Source organism: Phalacrocorax carbo, chromosome 10 (assembly GCF_963921805.1).
Source record: "Phalacrocorax carbo chromosome 10, bPhaCar2.1, whole genome shotgun sequence".
In the NCBI taxonomy this organism is placed as follows: Eukaryota; Metazoa; Chordata; class Aves; order Suliformes; family Phalacrocoracidae; genus Phalacrocorax; species Phalacrocorax carbo.
In genome coordinates, this window is record NC_087522.1 from 18,689,189 (window position 1) to 18,706,371 (window position 17,183).

Sequence of the window (17,183 nt, forward strand, 5' to 3'; positions counted from 1 at the left end):
GATCAACACCCAGGCAGCCTCCTCCTGCTTCTCATAGTGTGGGTACAACCAGAGAGGAGAGCTCAAATCCCTCCAAGGGCACACAGGGCTGCAGGAGTGAGGTGGTCCTGCGTTCCATGGGACTGCCTTGGCCTCCTGTGGGGCTCCCATCCCTCAGCTCCTTCCTGGGGAGGTCACCCCTGTCATGAAAGGCAGCTGTGGCAGGCAGCTCTACCCACCCATCTCTGGAAAAGGCCAACTCCAGCCTCCGTTACACACGTGGAGGAGTCCTGAGATACCACAACAGTCCAGCCCACGGCAGAGGAGTCTTGTCATTCCCGTGCATTGCCAGCACAAAGCTTCTGGCCTGCAGAACAGTGGCCTCACCTTGACACAGAAGAGCACAGTGACGAAAAACACGGACACCAGGAGGAAAAGGAAGAACATGAGGAACCAGGCGCTCCAGTGCAGCCAGTTGCTGAGGCCCATCATGTGCATGTACTCCTGCGGGGAGGTCATACTGTCACCCAGGGCTGCATCCACACTTCCCGGGCATGGCCAGGGGCGAGGTGCAGGCCCTGGTCAGGGTGATGGTGGCTTTGCCGTGCAGCACTGGCAAGGGAGGTGGCAGCCCCAGGTCCCACCAAAGCGGTCCTGCGCAGCCTTCAGCATTGCATGGTGCCACCCACCTCCCCCCCTCACCACCACAGGAGAACATCTCCCTGAAGAGCTGAGCTGAACCCAAAACCACAGCAGCTGATGCCAGCAGGGCCGCCAGGGTCACCTGGCAGCATGGCAGAGGGCAGGACAACCCCACGCCCAGGGGAAGCCAGGCCCTGCTGTCGCAACCACCACAGCAGCCGAGCTCCAACCACCCCCACAACACAACTCAGACACATGGGTTTCTACACTCAAAAGACAAAAATCTTGCTTCCCACACACTGAACTCTTGAATCTAAAAAACTCTTGAATCCACAAGTGTTGCCCTCTCTCCAAGCCACCTTGCAGCCCAAGAGAAACAGCAGCCCTTCAGTCCAGCAGCCTTGGCTGCACAGCAAGGAGAGCCGAGCCACATCCTGGCGGCAGGATTAGTGACATTCCTTCCTAGGGTTTGCTAATCTGCTGCCATCCCCACCTCCTGCTTGCTGGCTCCAAACCCAACGGGGATTTTGTTCCTAATTTAAAGGCAACATCTATTGGGAAATGCTGCAGAGGGAGAGGAACACCCAGACATCCTACCACTCGTGTTACCTTCAGCTTCTTCTCCTTCTCATGCACGACGGCGCGGACGATGTTGAGCGAGGTGTAGGTGAAGCTGAGCATGAGCAGCAGGGGCAGCTGGTTCTGAATGGCGAGGAGAAAGAGGTCATTGACATACGCCGGGTAGGGGAAGCGCTGCACCACCACCGTGATGTTCTCCAGCAGGCTGGAGGAGCTGGTGTTGGCATGGTACTGCATGATGGCTCTGTCCACCGCGTGCTGCACCGCCAGGAAACCTTCTCGGATATAGCCTGCATAGCAAAAACAACACGGGGGAATAGAGACGGGTCCGGGTTTTGGAGGGAGGTGTGGGCAGAAGGAGAGAAACAGCCTTTGCAGGAGGGATTGCTTGGGAAGAAGAACAGGAAACAAAAAAAGAGATTGTAGGAAAAGCAAAATAAACATCACTATCAACACACTCCTGCCGACACAGAGGGGCTCGGGAAGGATTTACATCACAGGAATTCAAATCTCTCATAATCATCAGTTAAAAGCATCTGGCAGGAAAACTCAATTTAAACTGCATTTGCCTTTCTGCAGGTATGGCTTTATTTTTGTAAGGGGGGAGATTCTCCATCATCATTAACCACTGCCAGTGTCACTGAGCTTGTATTTCATCCTTTTTTTTTGTAAACCAAGAGAATACAGGATAATACGCAGGTTTTGGTGAGGAAGAATATATCCCATTACTCACACATTTGGCTTCCATTTTTGTGCATTAGAAAACAGTGAATGATTTCTAATTTTCAACTTCTTTATTTTTAGGTGGGTTTTCTGCCACACGTTGCTTGAATAGAAACTCAAATTCTGCTTACAAAGCCCCAAATGAGCATTTTGAGAGTTAGCTGCTGAAAATGACCCACGCAAAGAAGGAAAAAGTAAGAATACGAGATCGTGAACAGTGTTTTATATTAACTAATTTACTAAACAAACACTGTAGTGAGGGAATTGATCTGGGCTCCTGGTCACCCCGTCCTGTAGAACATTTGAACCAGCAGATATCGCGCTCTCGGGCTCAGGCTCACTTACACTGCGTGAGCAGTTCACCCACTTTCTTGGCCTCTCAATCTTTCCCTTGACATTGCTATTGAACAATGGAAGAAAAAACCCAACTGAGGGAAATATCCCTTTGCAGCCACAGGGAAGCTCCCAAAAAATCAAATCCTAAGCCAGCACCAGCTCCAGCAACATCACCGCTGCCTCCTGCTCGGACTCTGTTTTGACTTTCCTTAAAACCCTATACTCAAACCACAGAGTCGCTCTATTTACTTTTCAAGTACTTAAGAGGCATGACAAACACTGAACAGTTTGGACCCTGAAATAAATTTTCCATTAAAAATATAAAAGGGAAAAAACCCAAATTTAAATTAAAAAAAATTCACGTGAGTAAAATTTATTCTTACCCAACCCTGCTCAGCAGAGGTACCCAGAGGCCTGCAGTGCCCAAGTCATCACAGGGTAAAATTTAAATAATTATTATAAATTATAATTATTAAATATTAAAATTATTTCAATACAATTAAAACTATTAATTTAAAATTAATTTTATTTAATTAATTTTTAAAAATCAAACTGTTTACATAAAAGCTCAGAGCCTCAGTGAATCTCTGTAACGAGCCGAGCTGCTGTACAGAAAACTGCGCCCAACTCTTTGGCTGTGAAATAGCCCATGGCAGAGGAGAGGTGGCCCTCACCTGGCGTCCCCCCATCGGCAAACTTGGCCTCCCGGGGCCCAGGCAGCTGGAAGAGTGGGAAGAGGTAGCTGGTGTGCCAGTCCCGGTCCAGGTTGGGGTTCAGACCCGTCTGCTCACTCCGCGGGGCGTTCCTTGGGCTATACTTGAAGCGCAGCTCATAGTTGACCTGGAAGGAGCACACAAAGGGCATGGCAGGTGGGACAGAAAGAAGCGGTGTCCAGATCGCAGAGGATGCCAACCCCTCTGCGTCCTCCTGTCCCCCTGGCTCTGCTCACCTGGAGGGGCAGCGGGGCCGTGCTCTGATGGAAGCGGTGCTTGAACACGACGGCAGCCAGCACACTGCCCGAGCGGTTGTCTGACTTGACGTACTCCTCAAAGTCCTGCTCTGAGGCAAAGCCCTGAGCTGCAGAGAGAGGAAAGAGAGAGACGCAGGCATGGAGCATCGCAACTCAATGCGGGATGATGGTCAACCATCACCAATAACATCATTTTGGTCCAAGACACAAGGGATGCACTCCAGCCAGAGGTGACAATCACCACTGCTGTCAGACACAGGGGATTTCATTTATATTGCATGCTGTGGTGCCCATCATGGGGCATGCAGACAATTCCTCCTCCTCAAGAGCAGGAGTCAGCTCTGCTTTCAGAGAAAATCCTAACGTCACCTTCAGCTTGGAACATAAAGCGCTAAAATTCTCTGTGCAAGATTTCCAAAAATACTTTGTCTTGGGGAAGCGACAGCCATGTACTTTAACTATTTTGGGCAATATTTTTCTAGGTGGAAACTGCAACAAAATGCAACCAAAAATCAAAACAAAATCCTGTAGTTTTAGTAAAGCAAAACCAAAACCATTGCCTTGGAGTTCTGATAAAATTGATGCATCCCTGGAACAGAGCATCAGGATTTATCAGAGTAAAAATTTGTACCCATTTCTGGGGTGGAAGCTGTAGCCCCCGGCCCATGCTAACCTCTGATGCTGATGGGTAAAGCCCTCTCCACTGCCTCCGCGATGCTCCTGACGGCACTGCTGTTGGAGGGGACGTAAGCCAGCTCCCAGGGGTTGCTGGGCTGCCGGCGGTAGAAGAAGCCTGGCAGGTCATCCACAGACTGAGGGGGGTAGACGGTGGCGTTGGGGTGGCTGATGGAGTGCACCCGGTGCCGCAGTGCTATCAGGATGGCAGCAAAGAGCAGCGGCAGGCAGATTTCAATGACTGTCACCAAGATCTGCCGTTTCTGCAGGAAAGGTAAAGATTAAAAAAAATTACGTAAACACTGAAGGTAGATCAAACGCAATAACAAGGTTCCGGGCACAGTAGTGAGGTTCCAGAAGCATTCTTGCATTTCCCAAGGTTTCACAACCTGGGTTTTTCCAAAGCCCAATAACAACACTGCACGGAGCCAAGGTGTCTCCTTCCCTAAGCACTGCTCCATCTTGAACCACCCTCCTTCAGAGCCTTCCCCGCCATGCTGCTGGGTTTGAACGAGCTGTACTGTTTGTTTGCCCTTTCCCTGTGCAACAGGGCTCTGCCTAGGAGCAGGCGGCACTCAGGACCCGTCCGTACCACTCCCGCAGGCAACCGCAGCGATACGCCTCCTACAACGAGGCCCATGCTGTGGGACCAGCCACAGCCAGGAAAGCAAAGAGAACAGCTTTAACCACAGCAGAGCAACCTTGCCCAACACTTACAGGGCTGGGAGCTAAAGATACTGTAACTAAATGAATGAGTGGGACGAGCAGGCAGGGGGCAGGTAAAGCAGAGCAAAGCTAACGCAGTCAGTGAAGTTTTTTTTCTGCTGGAGCTTAGCGACTGCAGGCAGCGGGACGCAGGCTCTGCGTCCCGGCCAGGGATGGGACCTGGAAAGCCTCTGGCTACAGGCATTGGTGCCCCCACGCAGAATGGAGAACATACCCACGAGCTCAGCCTTCACCCCAAGGCCTGTCTGCACTAAATACAGCGGTGCACTTATTGTTAATTGAGGTTCAAGCAACCCGACAATGAACTTGAGTCTGGTGAACACATGCAGGCAGCTAAGCCGGAGCATGACCCTCCAGTGGTTTCCCCCAGAGCTGCCTCTCCTGCAAACCTCCCACTAGCTACTAACACCCACCACCGACCCAGGTGAATTAGCATCCAACCCAGGTTAACTAGCATTGAAAACCCTGGTCATCCCAGGGGAAATGGGTCATCTCTGACTGGAGGGGCAGGGGAGCAGCTGTCCCAACCAGTGTCATGCATGCCCACATTTCTGCAGCGCAACCCCCTTGATCTATTTTATGGCAGGAGCTGGGACATGCTGCCAACCAATGGAGTTATGCTTGTAAAAATGACTGCAGAGGTCACATGCGCTTGCAGAGAAGGGAGCCGTGAGCACCGGGCTGCTCCCACTGAAGCCGCATCACCCAGGTGGGGCAGGGATAGGAGAGGAAGGCAGCTCCCTAGAGGGCACGGCTCAGCCCTGGGCCTGGTGTAGCAGCAGCCAGGCAGGTCTGGGTAGAAGAGGTAAAATCCATACCCAGCCGTCTTATTTCCTCCTGCAAACCAAGCTGCCTTCACCCGAGCCCAGCCCAGGTGCAAGCACAGCACACCACACCACATCAAACCTCAATCACTGCAACAACAGTTAATGAAACATCCCCGGCAGCAGGGAACAAGGTCTGGGTGCAGGGATTCACATCTGCTCACTTGGAGCACTTGCCCACAGCAGAAGCAGCAGCATTAACCTCTTCTGCAGACTCTGGCTAACAGACTTTACAAGACCAGGGAAGGAAGGTTTTCTACCCTTCCCTCCACTGGGCTGGAAAGAAGAACACCACAACGTGCAAGAGGAGCGCCAAGAGGTTTTATTCTCACAACTTTGCTGTCTCAGCAAGCGTTTTTTATCTGATAGTGCAGCCCCTCCCTGACATCTCTGCACACTCAGTGTTGTTCAGCCACCTCCTGCCTGGCCCCATAGCCACTGGCGCAGTGGTGCCATGGCCTGGATCACAGCAATGGGCAGCAGCATGGTAAAAAACACACCTGCAGATGGTGGTGCCCACACAGGGTGTGCACACTGCAGGCAGGGTATGGCTCAGCCCATGTCAGGGATCCTCTCCTGCCTGCACTGACCACGTGCTGGAGGCAGCACCCCAGCTGCCCTGAACGCTCCCAGTGCCCTGCAAACACCCAGCACTGAGCTGCGCCGACCATGGAGCTACACCTCCCATCCCTCTGCAGAGTGATAGATAAAAGGTTTTATTTTTCAAATGGGGGCACAGGGAAAGCAGCAAGCGGGGCACACTGAGGTGGTCAGAGCCTCTGGCGGGGCAGAAATGGAGCCCTGAGCACAGACCTCCCAGGAAGGGGGACAGTCTGCCCTGCAGCAGATGCGGTGAATTGGCTCTTGGCTCGTTTGTCAGGAGGGGGCACATGGGCATACGACCATGCAGCTGCTCCCTGCATCACCCCGGCCCTCAGCACCCACTGCTAAAGCCAAAAACCCCTCTCTGTGTTTTCCCAGAAAAGAGCTGCTCACTCTGACCACAACCAGGGACCAAGCCACTGCTGCAGCCAGCCTGGCAGCACAGCCAGGAGGCAGCAGCTCCAAGCATGAGGGGGGAAAGGAGCCTTTCCAAAGGCCATGCTCATAAAAGTGAACGTTGCAGATGTCTGATGGCTTTATAATGCAGCTCTGGTGGACCAGCTGCCTCCCGCTGATTTACTATCGTATTAAACCCTCTCTCAGTCTCCTGAGCTGTCTCCAGAACAGTTGCCTGGTTCCCTGAACTCGCAGGCTAATACACATTTACCAGCGCAGGCTTTTGCTGCCACAGAAGTCGTTTAAGCTGCCGTATTCCAGAGGTGACAGGGATACTCATCCATAATCACTACCTCTGCCTGGCCAGGGCTGCCCCAGCTTTGAGCAAGCCACATGTCCTGGCATCCATCTTCACACCAGTGTGATGATGGCTTGCGAGCTCTGTGCCTTCACTGGGTGCACATTTTTCTGGCAGAGGGGAGGAAGGGCTCCAGGTTGTATTCTGTCACAGTAGATCCGAGTCAGCTTGTGGCCTCACAACAAGAGGCGCCCCCGCTCCACAGCACACCCAGAAGATGATGCTATTCCCCTGCAGAGGGGGTGGGGGATTGTCCTACACATCTGGGGTGTACAAGGTGGGATTCACAGGGCTGGCCATCACACACACCCACGGAGCATGCTCCTGATTGCAAATCAGACCTGCTGCTGTTCCCTTCAGTCATATCCAAGCCCGCTGCCTGCTCCCTGCCCTGCTGGAAGGCCGGACGCAGGCAGCTCAGCCACCCCTTCACTCTTCCTTTTGTTTATTTTTAAAGCAACATCGTGCTGATTGCAGAAGAGCCATTGAAAGTGTAAAGCCGGGCTGCAGCAATCCCTGCGCTCCCTCCTTTTCCGCCGCTCTCTGCCAGGGCCAGCTCTGGGTCCCAGCGGAGTCGCAGCTTCCACCCAGGAGTGCCCACATGCTGCTTAAAGGTGCTGCGGGAGCAGGTGAGACACTGCTGGTCAGCAGGGCAAGAAGGCCCCGTGGTTGCAAAATCCCTCATTAGCCAGCGGCCATGCAGTGAGCAGGGCTGAGCGCAGAGGCCGGGTCAATGGTAGTTTAACTTTTAAGACCCACAAAAGCTCCTTCTGAGGGCTGTAGAAAGTACTGGAGGAAAAAAAATCTGGGCCCTGGTGTGTTTAGAGGCATCATGCAGCAATCACAACCTCCAGAGGAGGCTGTGTAACAAGATGGCTCAAGAAACCCACCATCGGGTTGTGCCTGGGTCATCCTGCCCCGTGAAAAGGGGGAGCTGAACTCATGGCCAGACTGCAGGAGAGGAACGGCACAGCATGCACTCAAGGGGACAGGGACAACTGAGCACACAGACCTGCCTGTCTCTCCCCAGCGCAAAAGCAGGACAACACCACATGGACAAACAGACCTGTTTTCCTCCAGGAAATGCCTTGGGCCTATGGTGAAGATTTGCTGGAGAATCAAGATCCCAGGCAAGCTCTGATGTACCCATATTTAGTGATGACAGAGGCAGCCCCCCAAGAGCACAGCACCAGCCTACCTGCAGGATGTAGTTCTTCCAGAGCAGCAGCCCAAACTGCCTGAGAACAACCATCCTCCCATCAGAAGGGGACCACTGCCACTGCTCAGGAGGACCCTGGAAGAGAAGAGAGAGCCGTGAATGCCGGGTGCTGGCAGACTTGGGCGGCAGGAAGGCAGCATCCCACATCCCACCTGTTGGCAATCCAAGGGCAGGTAGGTCTCTGTTTCCAGCCTGATGTTGCAACAGCTGGCTTGGCCCCAAACGGGGGAAAATAACTGTTGGGCTCCCTCTCCAAGGGTCACTACTGACCCATAAGAGCCAGAGTCTGTGGTTTTTGGAGCAGCCTGTTCCCGGTCATCGGCATGACCTCAGCTGCAAGGGAGGGAGGCCGCTGCTTGGAAACCCAACCCACAAGCACCAGCGGTCCTTCACCCAGCAGCCAGCGGGAAACAGCTTTCCTTAAACATTAGGAGCACCAGGTTACAGAAGTGCAAACACCAGCCTGAAGGCAGCCACCAAATTCCTTGTGACCCATTATTTTGGGACTGGTGAAGATTTCAAGTTGTACCTCCACCTCCTGCAACATGAAGGGTTGGTTTTGCAATGTTAACAGTGCTTTCCCAGTAGAAACTCTCCTTGGAGAGGTGAGGATGAGAAAAGGGCAGGGAAGTGGAAGAGAAGGTCAGTGCTCTCGGATGATACACTTGAAGATGATACACCTGCATCCTCCCCCTCTTTTAGGAAGTATCTGCCATTCCTCCAAGTCGTTTTTGTCTCCATTTGCAGCAGCATGTCCTGACAAAGCACTGCTGTCCCACCAGGGACACGCTCGCAGTGAGTCACCCAGCAGCGTGGCACATAGAAAGGGCAGTCCTGGCACAAGCAGAACCGCCTGCCCACGCAGGCAGCCTCCAGCTGAGCAGCCCTTCAGCCTCCAAGCATGGCAAAACCCCTCTTGCCACAGTGACAGGGCCAACCTGGGTCACAGCAGCGCTGATCAGCCCTACCGCACCCTCCACGAGCAGACAGCTGCCCGATTCATCTCCGAGAGCCTGTGCTCCAGAACCCGGCAGCACCAAAAAGCCTCTGCAGAGACAAGGACGGACACATTACCTCCTGGCAGCGCCCCAGGGTCACGCTCAACAGCACATTCTCCAGTCCCGGTTGGGACAGCATCAGCTCCTTCAACCCAGCTGGCACCCACCAACCTCAACAGGGAGTTTAGGGTGCTGCAGGGAGGGGAGGCTGGTGACCCAGCCTGCCCAACCTTCACTCCCAAACCAGTGACTGGTAAATGCACACTGCGAGCAGAACACGGAGAGCTGGGAGCAACTGAGCTGCAGTGAGAGCAAGCTAAAAAACCACGTAGGTCTGCGGACAAAGCAACAAGCATCCATCTACCTAGCCTGCCCTACGCAGTCACCTCCTTGAGCCCTCCAGAAGCATCCTCCTGGCTTTGCATGCACCTTCCCATCCCCAAATCAAAACAGAGGTGCATTCTCAGAGCAAAAAACCCACACCTTCTTTTTGCCACTCCATGTGCAGACATCAAATTCCTGCAACAGTAAGAGGCATCTGTGCTTGAGCGCATCCTGCCCTGGGACCCAGGAAAAAAAAGCAGAAGAGATCTGCTCCTGCAGCCCAGGAAAGCCAGACACCCCCCCAAGCAGCAAGAGGGCAAGGAACAGCAAAGGGGACTTTGCAAAGGCAGCTGCTGCCAGATTTCAGCTTAAACACCTTCAAGCTCATCACAAAGCACTGCGCCTCCAGTCCACATGTGCCCTGGCAGAATGCCACCACTCTGCCATAGGACCCCTACAGTAGGTCCCCCAGCCCCACATACCCGCATACCACGTACGGCAGGATCCGACACACCTCCAAACAAGCGTCCCAGGAGCAGAAACCTTCCTCCCATGCTCGCTTGAACGGAATCCAGAGCAAACCAAGGGAATAAAATATTTTTTGCTCCTTTTAAAGAAGACAAAGGCAACAGGTCAGGCTGGAGAAGGCTGCTGCCCTTGCAGAGATCCTACCTCCTGCTCCTGCGTCTCTCCTGGCTGCTTGCCCTGCCGCACCCTCAAACACAAGCTGGACCCCCCCGACCGCCCACATAGGTGTTACGGCTGCCATCGGGGCCGGTACATCGCTGAGAAAATGTCAAGCAGCTCTTGGGTAACACAAACACTACACAAAGGCAGAAACTTCATTATTGCCAATAAATTTTTTCCAAGTTTCTTAGGGTCCCAAGAAAACCTGTACTGGACCTTTTTTGCTCACTGGAGAACAAGAGAAGGAGGAAGCTCAGCTGCTACAGGGCTACTCTTACCAGATTTGGGAGCAAAAAAGCTCTTTTGGAAGGTGCTGCCTGGATCAGCCCTGAGATACCCATGACCACAGGCTGTTTCGGAAGGGGCCCCGTCCGCGCCCCTGCCTGTGCTGTGGACCACCTTTGGGAGGAAAGGAGGGCTGTGCATAGCCAGTTCAAGACAACCTCAGAGGCACTGCTTGTACCTTGCAGGAACATACCCTGCAATCCACTTGCCTACTTGTGTGGTGGCAGGTCAGGTTGTCCCCTCCTGAGCTGCTCTCCTGCCTGACCTCAGCCCTGTGCGCTGTGACATAAGACTGACTTTTCCAGCAAGAGGCGCAGGAAAAGATCTGGGGCAAGACAGAGATGACCACCACCAGCTTCTGGGAGAACAACCCAGTTCCCCTCGCCCTCCCTGGAAATACCCTGCTCTCTGCACCCAACTGCACTGCGAGGAAGAGTCTCCTAAATACATGAGCACAGATTCACCCTGGCCATCCCCAAGGAGGTCAGCGAGGAAGAAGACTCTCCTCAGCACCTGGCCGCAACCACCGGCCCCTGCCACACTGCTGAGCAAAGTGCAGAGCTGTGCTGATAACGTGGCAGCTGCGCCAGCTGCCAGCCTGGACTGGAGCTCTCCTGCTGGTGGATTTAGATGGGGATCGGCAGGGATCAAGGCCACAGCATCCCACCTCCTGACCCACTTCCATGCCGCCTCATCGCCAGGAGCTGGCCATCCCTGGCTGCCGTCTCAGCGGAAAGGGATAGATGAGCCGAGCAAAGGCCACGTGCTCCTGGGAGCTGGTAGTTATTTTAGAGCACTCGCCGCATTTCTGCTCTTCTGATGTCCCGTTCCCATAGAAACAAGGCCTGGAAATGGCAGCCGCTGCCTTTTTTTTTTATAAAATCGGCATTTCTCCCCACTGACTTGCAGAGGCACTGTGTTATCCCTAGAAGATGAGCTGCAGACCCTGCTGGGTCCCTCTGTCTCTGCGGCCATGCCGAGGACCACACCAGGGCAGTAGCATCATATGCCTGGCAAGGGCTGTTGGTACCTGTGTGCTCTGCACGCTGCTGCCGAAGCAAGAAATGCCTCTCTGGTCCCTGCAGTGCCCGTGATGGAAATTAAAAGCATGAGCATCCGTGGCAGGGAGAAGGATTTCTTTTGGCCAGCATTTTCAGGAAGAGCGAGTGATTTCCGACGCCTGTGCGTCCGGGAAGTCCCATCTCCTGTGGCCAGGTCCTACAAAAAGCAACTGGAGCTGGCGGCTGCTGGACCAGCCACAGGTGACTGGAGGCACGCAGCCCTTGTTACTGTTTTTTCTTACCCCTCTTGACATTCACAGAGATACAAGAGTCACAACACAGCCAGACCATAAAAAAACCCCCACCTACCGCAGCGTGAGAGGTTGTGCAAACAGCGCAATAAAACTTTCTAGGAGGCTGCAAGCCCAGCAGGGTGCGAGGGGCTGCTGACACAGCACAGGCACCAAGCATGCAAGACCAGCACACTACCGAGTCCCCTATAGACCCGTTTGTTCTCCAGATGGGAACTTCACGTCTTGAAATATAGAAGTAAACACAAACAGGGCTGGGGCTGGGCCCCATTTGCAGAAGCCGGGGGTTGGATCTGTGCCTGGCCAGTGCCCTGGAGCAAGGCAAGGAGGGGGCTGGTGGGCCCAGGGAGCCTAGCAGGCTCCAAATCACATCCCACAACAAGCCCCCACGCTTGGGCAGCAGCAAGAGAGGAGGGAAGAAGCTGCTGCAACACAGCCGATCATACCCTTTGCTTTACAAAGGCTGTCGCTGGTTTGTCTGGAGAGTTTAGAGTTGCACACAAAGAGCCAAACTCTTCAAATTCACTAGCCTCGCAGATTTGGCAGTGGAACAAGGCCTGGAGCCTTGTTTCTCATGAACCCTCACGCAAACCACCCCCTGCCTCTCAGCCGCCCAGCCTGGGCCAGGCGGGACTTGCCACCCGGGCACGAAGCGAGCCCACGGCCAACATCACCCAGCTGAGCTCCCTTCCCTCAGAGGCTACCTGCACTTGGGCCCTGCTTACCGCAGGCCAAAAGCAGATGCAGAAATAACCTGTGAAGAGGTGGTTTCACACGGCTGAACCCCAGAGACCCAACGTCTTTATATTTACACTTCCAGGAAGTCGTTTGTATCGGCGGTACCTGCCTGGCCAGGGGCCCCGGGGCGCAGCCGGGTGCCGGTGGGCGCTCGCTCGGTCACCGCAGCCCGCGAAGCCGGTGCCGCAGCCCCGCAGTGCCGCGGGGAGGGGTGGCGAGGGCTGGGGCGCGGGCCGGCCCCCCGCGAGGCGCAGCCCTTCTCCCGGTTCCCAGCTGTCAGGAGCGGCGCAGGCCCGTCCCTGCATCCCGGCGGGGCCCGGCAGGGCGCGGCGCTACCTGCGGGGGAGCCGGGCTCACGGACCCCTCATCCCGCCCCCGGACCAGCATCCGCGGGCCCTGCCGGGCCCCGCGGCTGGAGGGGGACCACGGACGGACGCCATCGGCGCCGCCCGCACCCGGGGACGGGGAGGCTGGGCTCGCCACGGGACCTCGCGGGCCCCACGGGGCGGGGAGCACCCACCGGGACCGGGCTGGAGCGCGGAGGCGCCCACGGCGAGGGGCCGAGGCTGCCGCGGCCCCGGGCGGGGTCGCCCCGGCGGCGGAAGGGCCGCTGCACCCCCTCCCCCACCGCGCCGGGCCGGCGCCCCCCCGGCCCCCCCCGACCCGCCGGTGCTGAACCGCCGGTGCTCGTTCACTCACCCACTGGGCCGGGCGGCTCCGAACCCGTCCCCCGCTGCGACCCGCGGCCCCGCCCGCCCCGACAACGGGGACCCGCCCCGCCCCGCGCACGCGCCGCACCAGCGGGCGGGGCCAGGGCACGCGGGGGAGGGGGCCATGCGTCATCGAGCGCGTGTGTGTGAGCGTGCGTGCGCGTGCACGCGTGTGCGTGAGTGTGACGCTCTGTGGGGCCGGGTTGGGGGTGCGCGCGTGTGGGGTGACCCTCTGGGGCGTGTGACTGTACGTACCGCTCTGTGCGTGCGTGTTGCTTGTGGGTGTGCGCGCACACCTGGGGCGTTGCGTGTGCGTGCACACTGGTGTGTGCGTACCAGGTTGGGTGTGCGCGCGCGGGTGTGGGTGGGTGTGCGCTGGGCATTGCGTGTGCGCACATGTTCAGGGCAGTGCATGGGCGCATGTGTCCCAGCACAGAGCTGCACGCGTGTGCCCAGGCACGCCTGCGGGAACAGCAGAATGCGTGTGTGTAAGGGGCTCCGGGTGCGCAAGGGGCCCGTGTGTTTGGGTAGGGGACAGGGTGTGTGCAAAGGGCTGTGTGCGTATGTGACACGGGCTCACACGCGCTGTCGGGCTGCGGGTGTGAGCAGCCCTCCATGGCTGTGCTGCGGGAGCCTCCCGGTGCACCCCTCCCTGCTTCCTGGTGCGCTCTCTGTGCTCGCATGCCTATGTGTCCGTCCATTCATCCATCCCACTCCCGGAGAGCAGCGCTGTACGCCGTGCCCTGCCCCAGTTTTTAGGAGCACACGCCAGCTCCGGCCTCATCTGGCTGGGCAGCATGTGTGGGAATGTGGTGCTCCAGGGCCACTCCGGCTGCCAAGTGGCACCTTCCAGATAAGGATGAAAGTGCCGGCAGAGGAGGGGGTTCATGGTGGCCGGTGGCCAGCAGCCCTGCCTGCCCCTGCCAGCCCTGCCCGCTCCCACTGCCAGCTGCCAAGTTGGCAGGCGAAGGGGCTGGAGGAGCCAGCCTGGCTGCTGATGCCAGGAACACAGAAGGGGGGAAAGTTTGCCATGGGTGTGTTACAGGAGAGGGAGGAAGAAGAGGAGGGTGGGGAGAGGGGATGGGGTCAGGATCAGCCACAACTTGATGCAGCTCTGCTGGGTGAACAGGGCATGGGGTCCCCCTTGGGCAGCTGACTGGTTCTATGAGATGCCCAGGGGGTACTGGGGTGCCACTGTGACCCTCACCCTCTCCAGGCCATGGCAGGCAAGGGAGCAGGGCATCCTCCAGCCGCTGCCTTTCCCCATGTGATAGAGAAGCAATCTGGGGGGGTATGGGGGTTCTCCATTTAGATGAATGCTGCAGTGATGGCTTTGGGCATGACTGCTTTGGAGATGGTTTTCTCCTGTGATCTTTTCACTTTGGTCCATGTGGGCTTTTGTAGTCATCCTCTGTGCCCCAGCTGGCCCCTGGGAAAGGAGAAAAATAAACAGAACTGGGGCAAGGGTGAAGCTGTCTCAGTAAGGGAGAGAGGGAAGCAGCAATACGAGCTTTAAACATAGCTATGTACAAACAGAGTGACACCCCGTGATTGCGCTGCTGGGACCACAGAGCTCGAAGGGGAGATCCCACCCTCCGCCTTGGTGGCTTTGGTCCTGTTGCTGGCAAAAGCTTAGGTTTGACTTCCCGGGGCACCCAGAGCAGTTACAACCGTGGGGCCGGCCTCGTAACAGTTGCCCACTGGGCTTCTCCCCGCTAGCTGTGCTCTGCTTGGAGGGTGCTGCTGCCACCCTGGATGGGGTGGCCGCAGAAGTGTCCTCACTGGCTGACCTGTGCTCTGGTCCCATCTCCCACTGGGCTGCACTGGAAGATGCACAACCCTGGCACCTGCCTGCAGAGCCACAGTCAGGAGCCGTGTCCCCACACCCCTCCAGTTCATTCAACAGACACCAGCAGTCCTGGAGCCCATCTGCCAGGGACAACTGAGCAGCCACCAGACCACAGCAAAGTTTTCCTGCTCGCACTCATCTACTTAGCGGCATCCAGCAAAGCTCATTACAGGGCTCAGGGGCAGGAAGGGGCCAGCCCGGCTCAGCGAGTTGCCATCCCTCAGCAGAGCCGCATGTGTGCTTTGAAATGTGAATAATGCAGCTTGGCTGGGCGTGGGGATGGTGTGTGCCTTCCCACCCAGCGTAGTCCAGCTGAGGGCTTGTCGCCTCTCCATTTGCCTTCCCCCATCGCTTGTCACCATGTTGCACAACATCAACCACAACGGGAATGGTGTGATGAAGGTCTCACCCTAAGTCTGCGTCCTAGCGCTCACTGCTGTGTGGGGACCCTGGTCCTGTCTCAGGTGATGCCTGTGGACAGCTGCATAGTCATAGGTGACCATGGTCCTGGGGAGGATCTGGGACAGTCAGTGCCTGAGGTGACATGCTGAAGCCTCATGTCAGTGCTGGCTGAGCCACCTGTCCACACCCCTGCTTGAGGCTGGGTTCGATCTTCCCCAATTACAGCTGCCTCAGTTCTCCCCGTGACCTTCCCTATTGCCTCATGCAGTTCCTCTCTGTGTCTGCCTTTGAAGGAAGCTGAGCGATTAGATGAAAACAAAAGTCTTGCCAAAGAAAGTATTTACAGGCTCCTTGTGGCTCCTAGAAGATGGGAGACGTGGGCGCGAGGCGCAGTGGCGTTGTGGTGACTCAGCTCACGCTTGGGACGGGGAGCGTGCAGGAGATGTAGTGGCAGACTGAGCAGGGACACAGGAGAAACCCACAGGACAGCACCAGAAAAGGGCAGTGGCCGAGGCAGCTGGGGAGTGCTTCCTTGGGGGATGTCCCTCTGTGAGATCTCCCATCACTGCCTCATCAGCATCCGAAAGGAAGAATCAGCCCCTCTGCTGGCAGGCCAAGCCTGCCAACCTCATTCCTGCTGCCTGCTGGTGGCTTGTGTGTCCCTGAGGTCACTGGATCAAGCTCTTCACCACCACCTTCCCTTGCTGGCTGCCACCCCACCACCAGCAGTGGTGGTGTCTGTAATGCTATTTCACAGTCTGCCTGGTTCAGAAACCCCAGCCCTGTCCACCCCAGACCTGGTTTCAGGGTTAAACCTGTTTTAAAGGTGCTGGCTGGCATCAGGAAACCATCTTATCTGCCCACTGAGGCAATGCTTCTCCTCCACCATCCAAATGACATTCAAAATGCAGGACAGGTAGGCAGAGGCGCTGTGGGGGCGACATGCCAGCTCGGACACATGGCCTGGACCAAGAGTGCGTGGCAGACAGTGCATCAGCTCCTTATCTCACCTCCTGCAGCCAGCAGCAAAATGCAGATGGGAAGAGGAACATTGCTAAATAATTCCTCGTTAGTTTCTCTGCTTTCCCCACATCCCTGCCATCCCAGGACAGTAGCCGGGCAAGTACCTCGGCTGGTGCTCACTACCACTATCCTTGTGCCACCACCTCTGTGTTGCTCCTTGCCCTCCATCCCAGCCTCCCACTGCTCCCAGCGAGGGTAGGCCCCATAATGCCTGGTGGCACCTTCCTCCAGGGCAGCAGGTTGCTCTGGACATGCGGTGAGAGATTCCCTGGATGCCACATCCCATGAGCTGCCAAGCCAGGGACAAACACGCCAACTTCTGCTGAGAATGTTTCCCATCTTGTCCTAGTTTCTTCCCAGTCCTTAACTTTGGATCCTTAACTGCTGGATCCAAACTGCAGTGCTGGATGGTGCAATCTTGGGACTGGCGTTTTTTACCATTGAGTGCCACCACCCAGGAGGGAAACGCTAGGATGATGGTTCCCATGGAAGTGGGGAAGCAGATCCAGTACCTTCTGCTTCCCCAGACTTACCAGAAGAAGAGTCCTGCTCCTGCCTATCTCCCAGCACCAGCTGTACACATGGCTACACGACCTCCTGCCCCGCGCCCGGGCATTATCAGATACGCAACATCAAGGGTTTGCTGCTGTAGACAGGGAGCATGTGTGTGTGCCCACATAAATGCTCAAATCCTTGCTGGCCACAGGCAGAGAGGGATCTGCTCTGCAAAGCCAGGTGGCTGGGAACAACCATTTTTCTTCGGAACATCAGCTGTGTAAAAGCAGAAACGATGGGAGGATTCCCGTCTGCTCTTATTCCAGCGAA

The 17,183-nt window shown here is 56.2% G+C and overlaps 1 protein-coding gene across 3 annotated transcripts in view; it reads right to left on the reverse strand.

The window, feature by feature from the left end:
- Window positions 1-13,181, reverse strand: part of ABCA3 (ATP binding cassette subfamily A member 3) — a 31,261-nt gene extending 18,080 nt beyond the window's left edge. For 2 of the 3 annotated variants that reach the window (XM_064462222.1, XM_064462221.1), the window contains exons 1-7: window positions 13,074-13,181; window positions 8,010-8,105; window positions 3,903-4,167; window positions 3,209-3,336; window positions 2,934-3,099; window positions 1,231-1,490; window positions 367-483 (exon numbers count right to left, since the gene is read on the reverse strand). In XM_064462222.1, the coding sequence (XP_064318292.1) occupies window positions 367-483; window positions 1,231-1,490; window positions 2,934-3,099; window positions 3,209-3,336; window positions 3,903-4,167; window positions 8,010-8,063 (990 nt within the window). In that variant the 5' untranslated portion in view covers window positions 8,064-8,105; window positions 13,074-13,181. Of the gene's footprint in view, window positions 1-366; window positions 484-1,230; window positions 1,491-2,933; window positions 3,100-3,208; window positions 3,337-3,902; window positions 4,168-8,009; window positions 8,106-13,073 lie in introns of those variants that run through there. The other variant, XM_064462223.1, reaches the window with a different exon arrangement.
- Window positions 13,182-17,183: the final 4,002 nt, after the last annotated feature.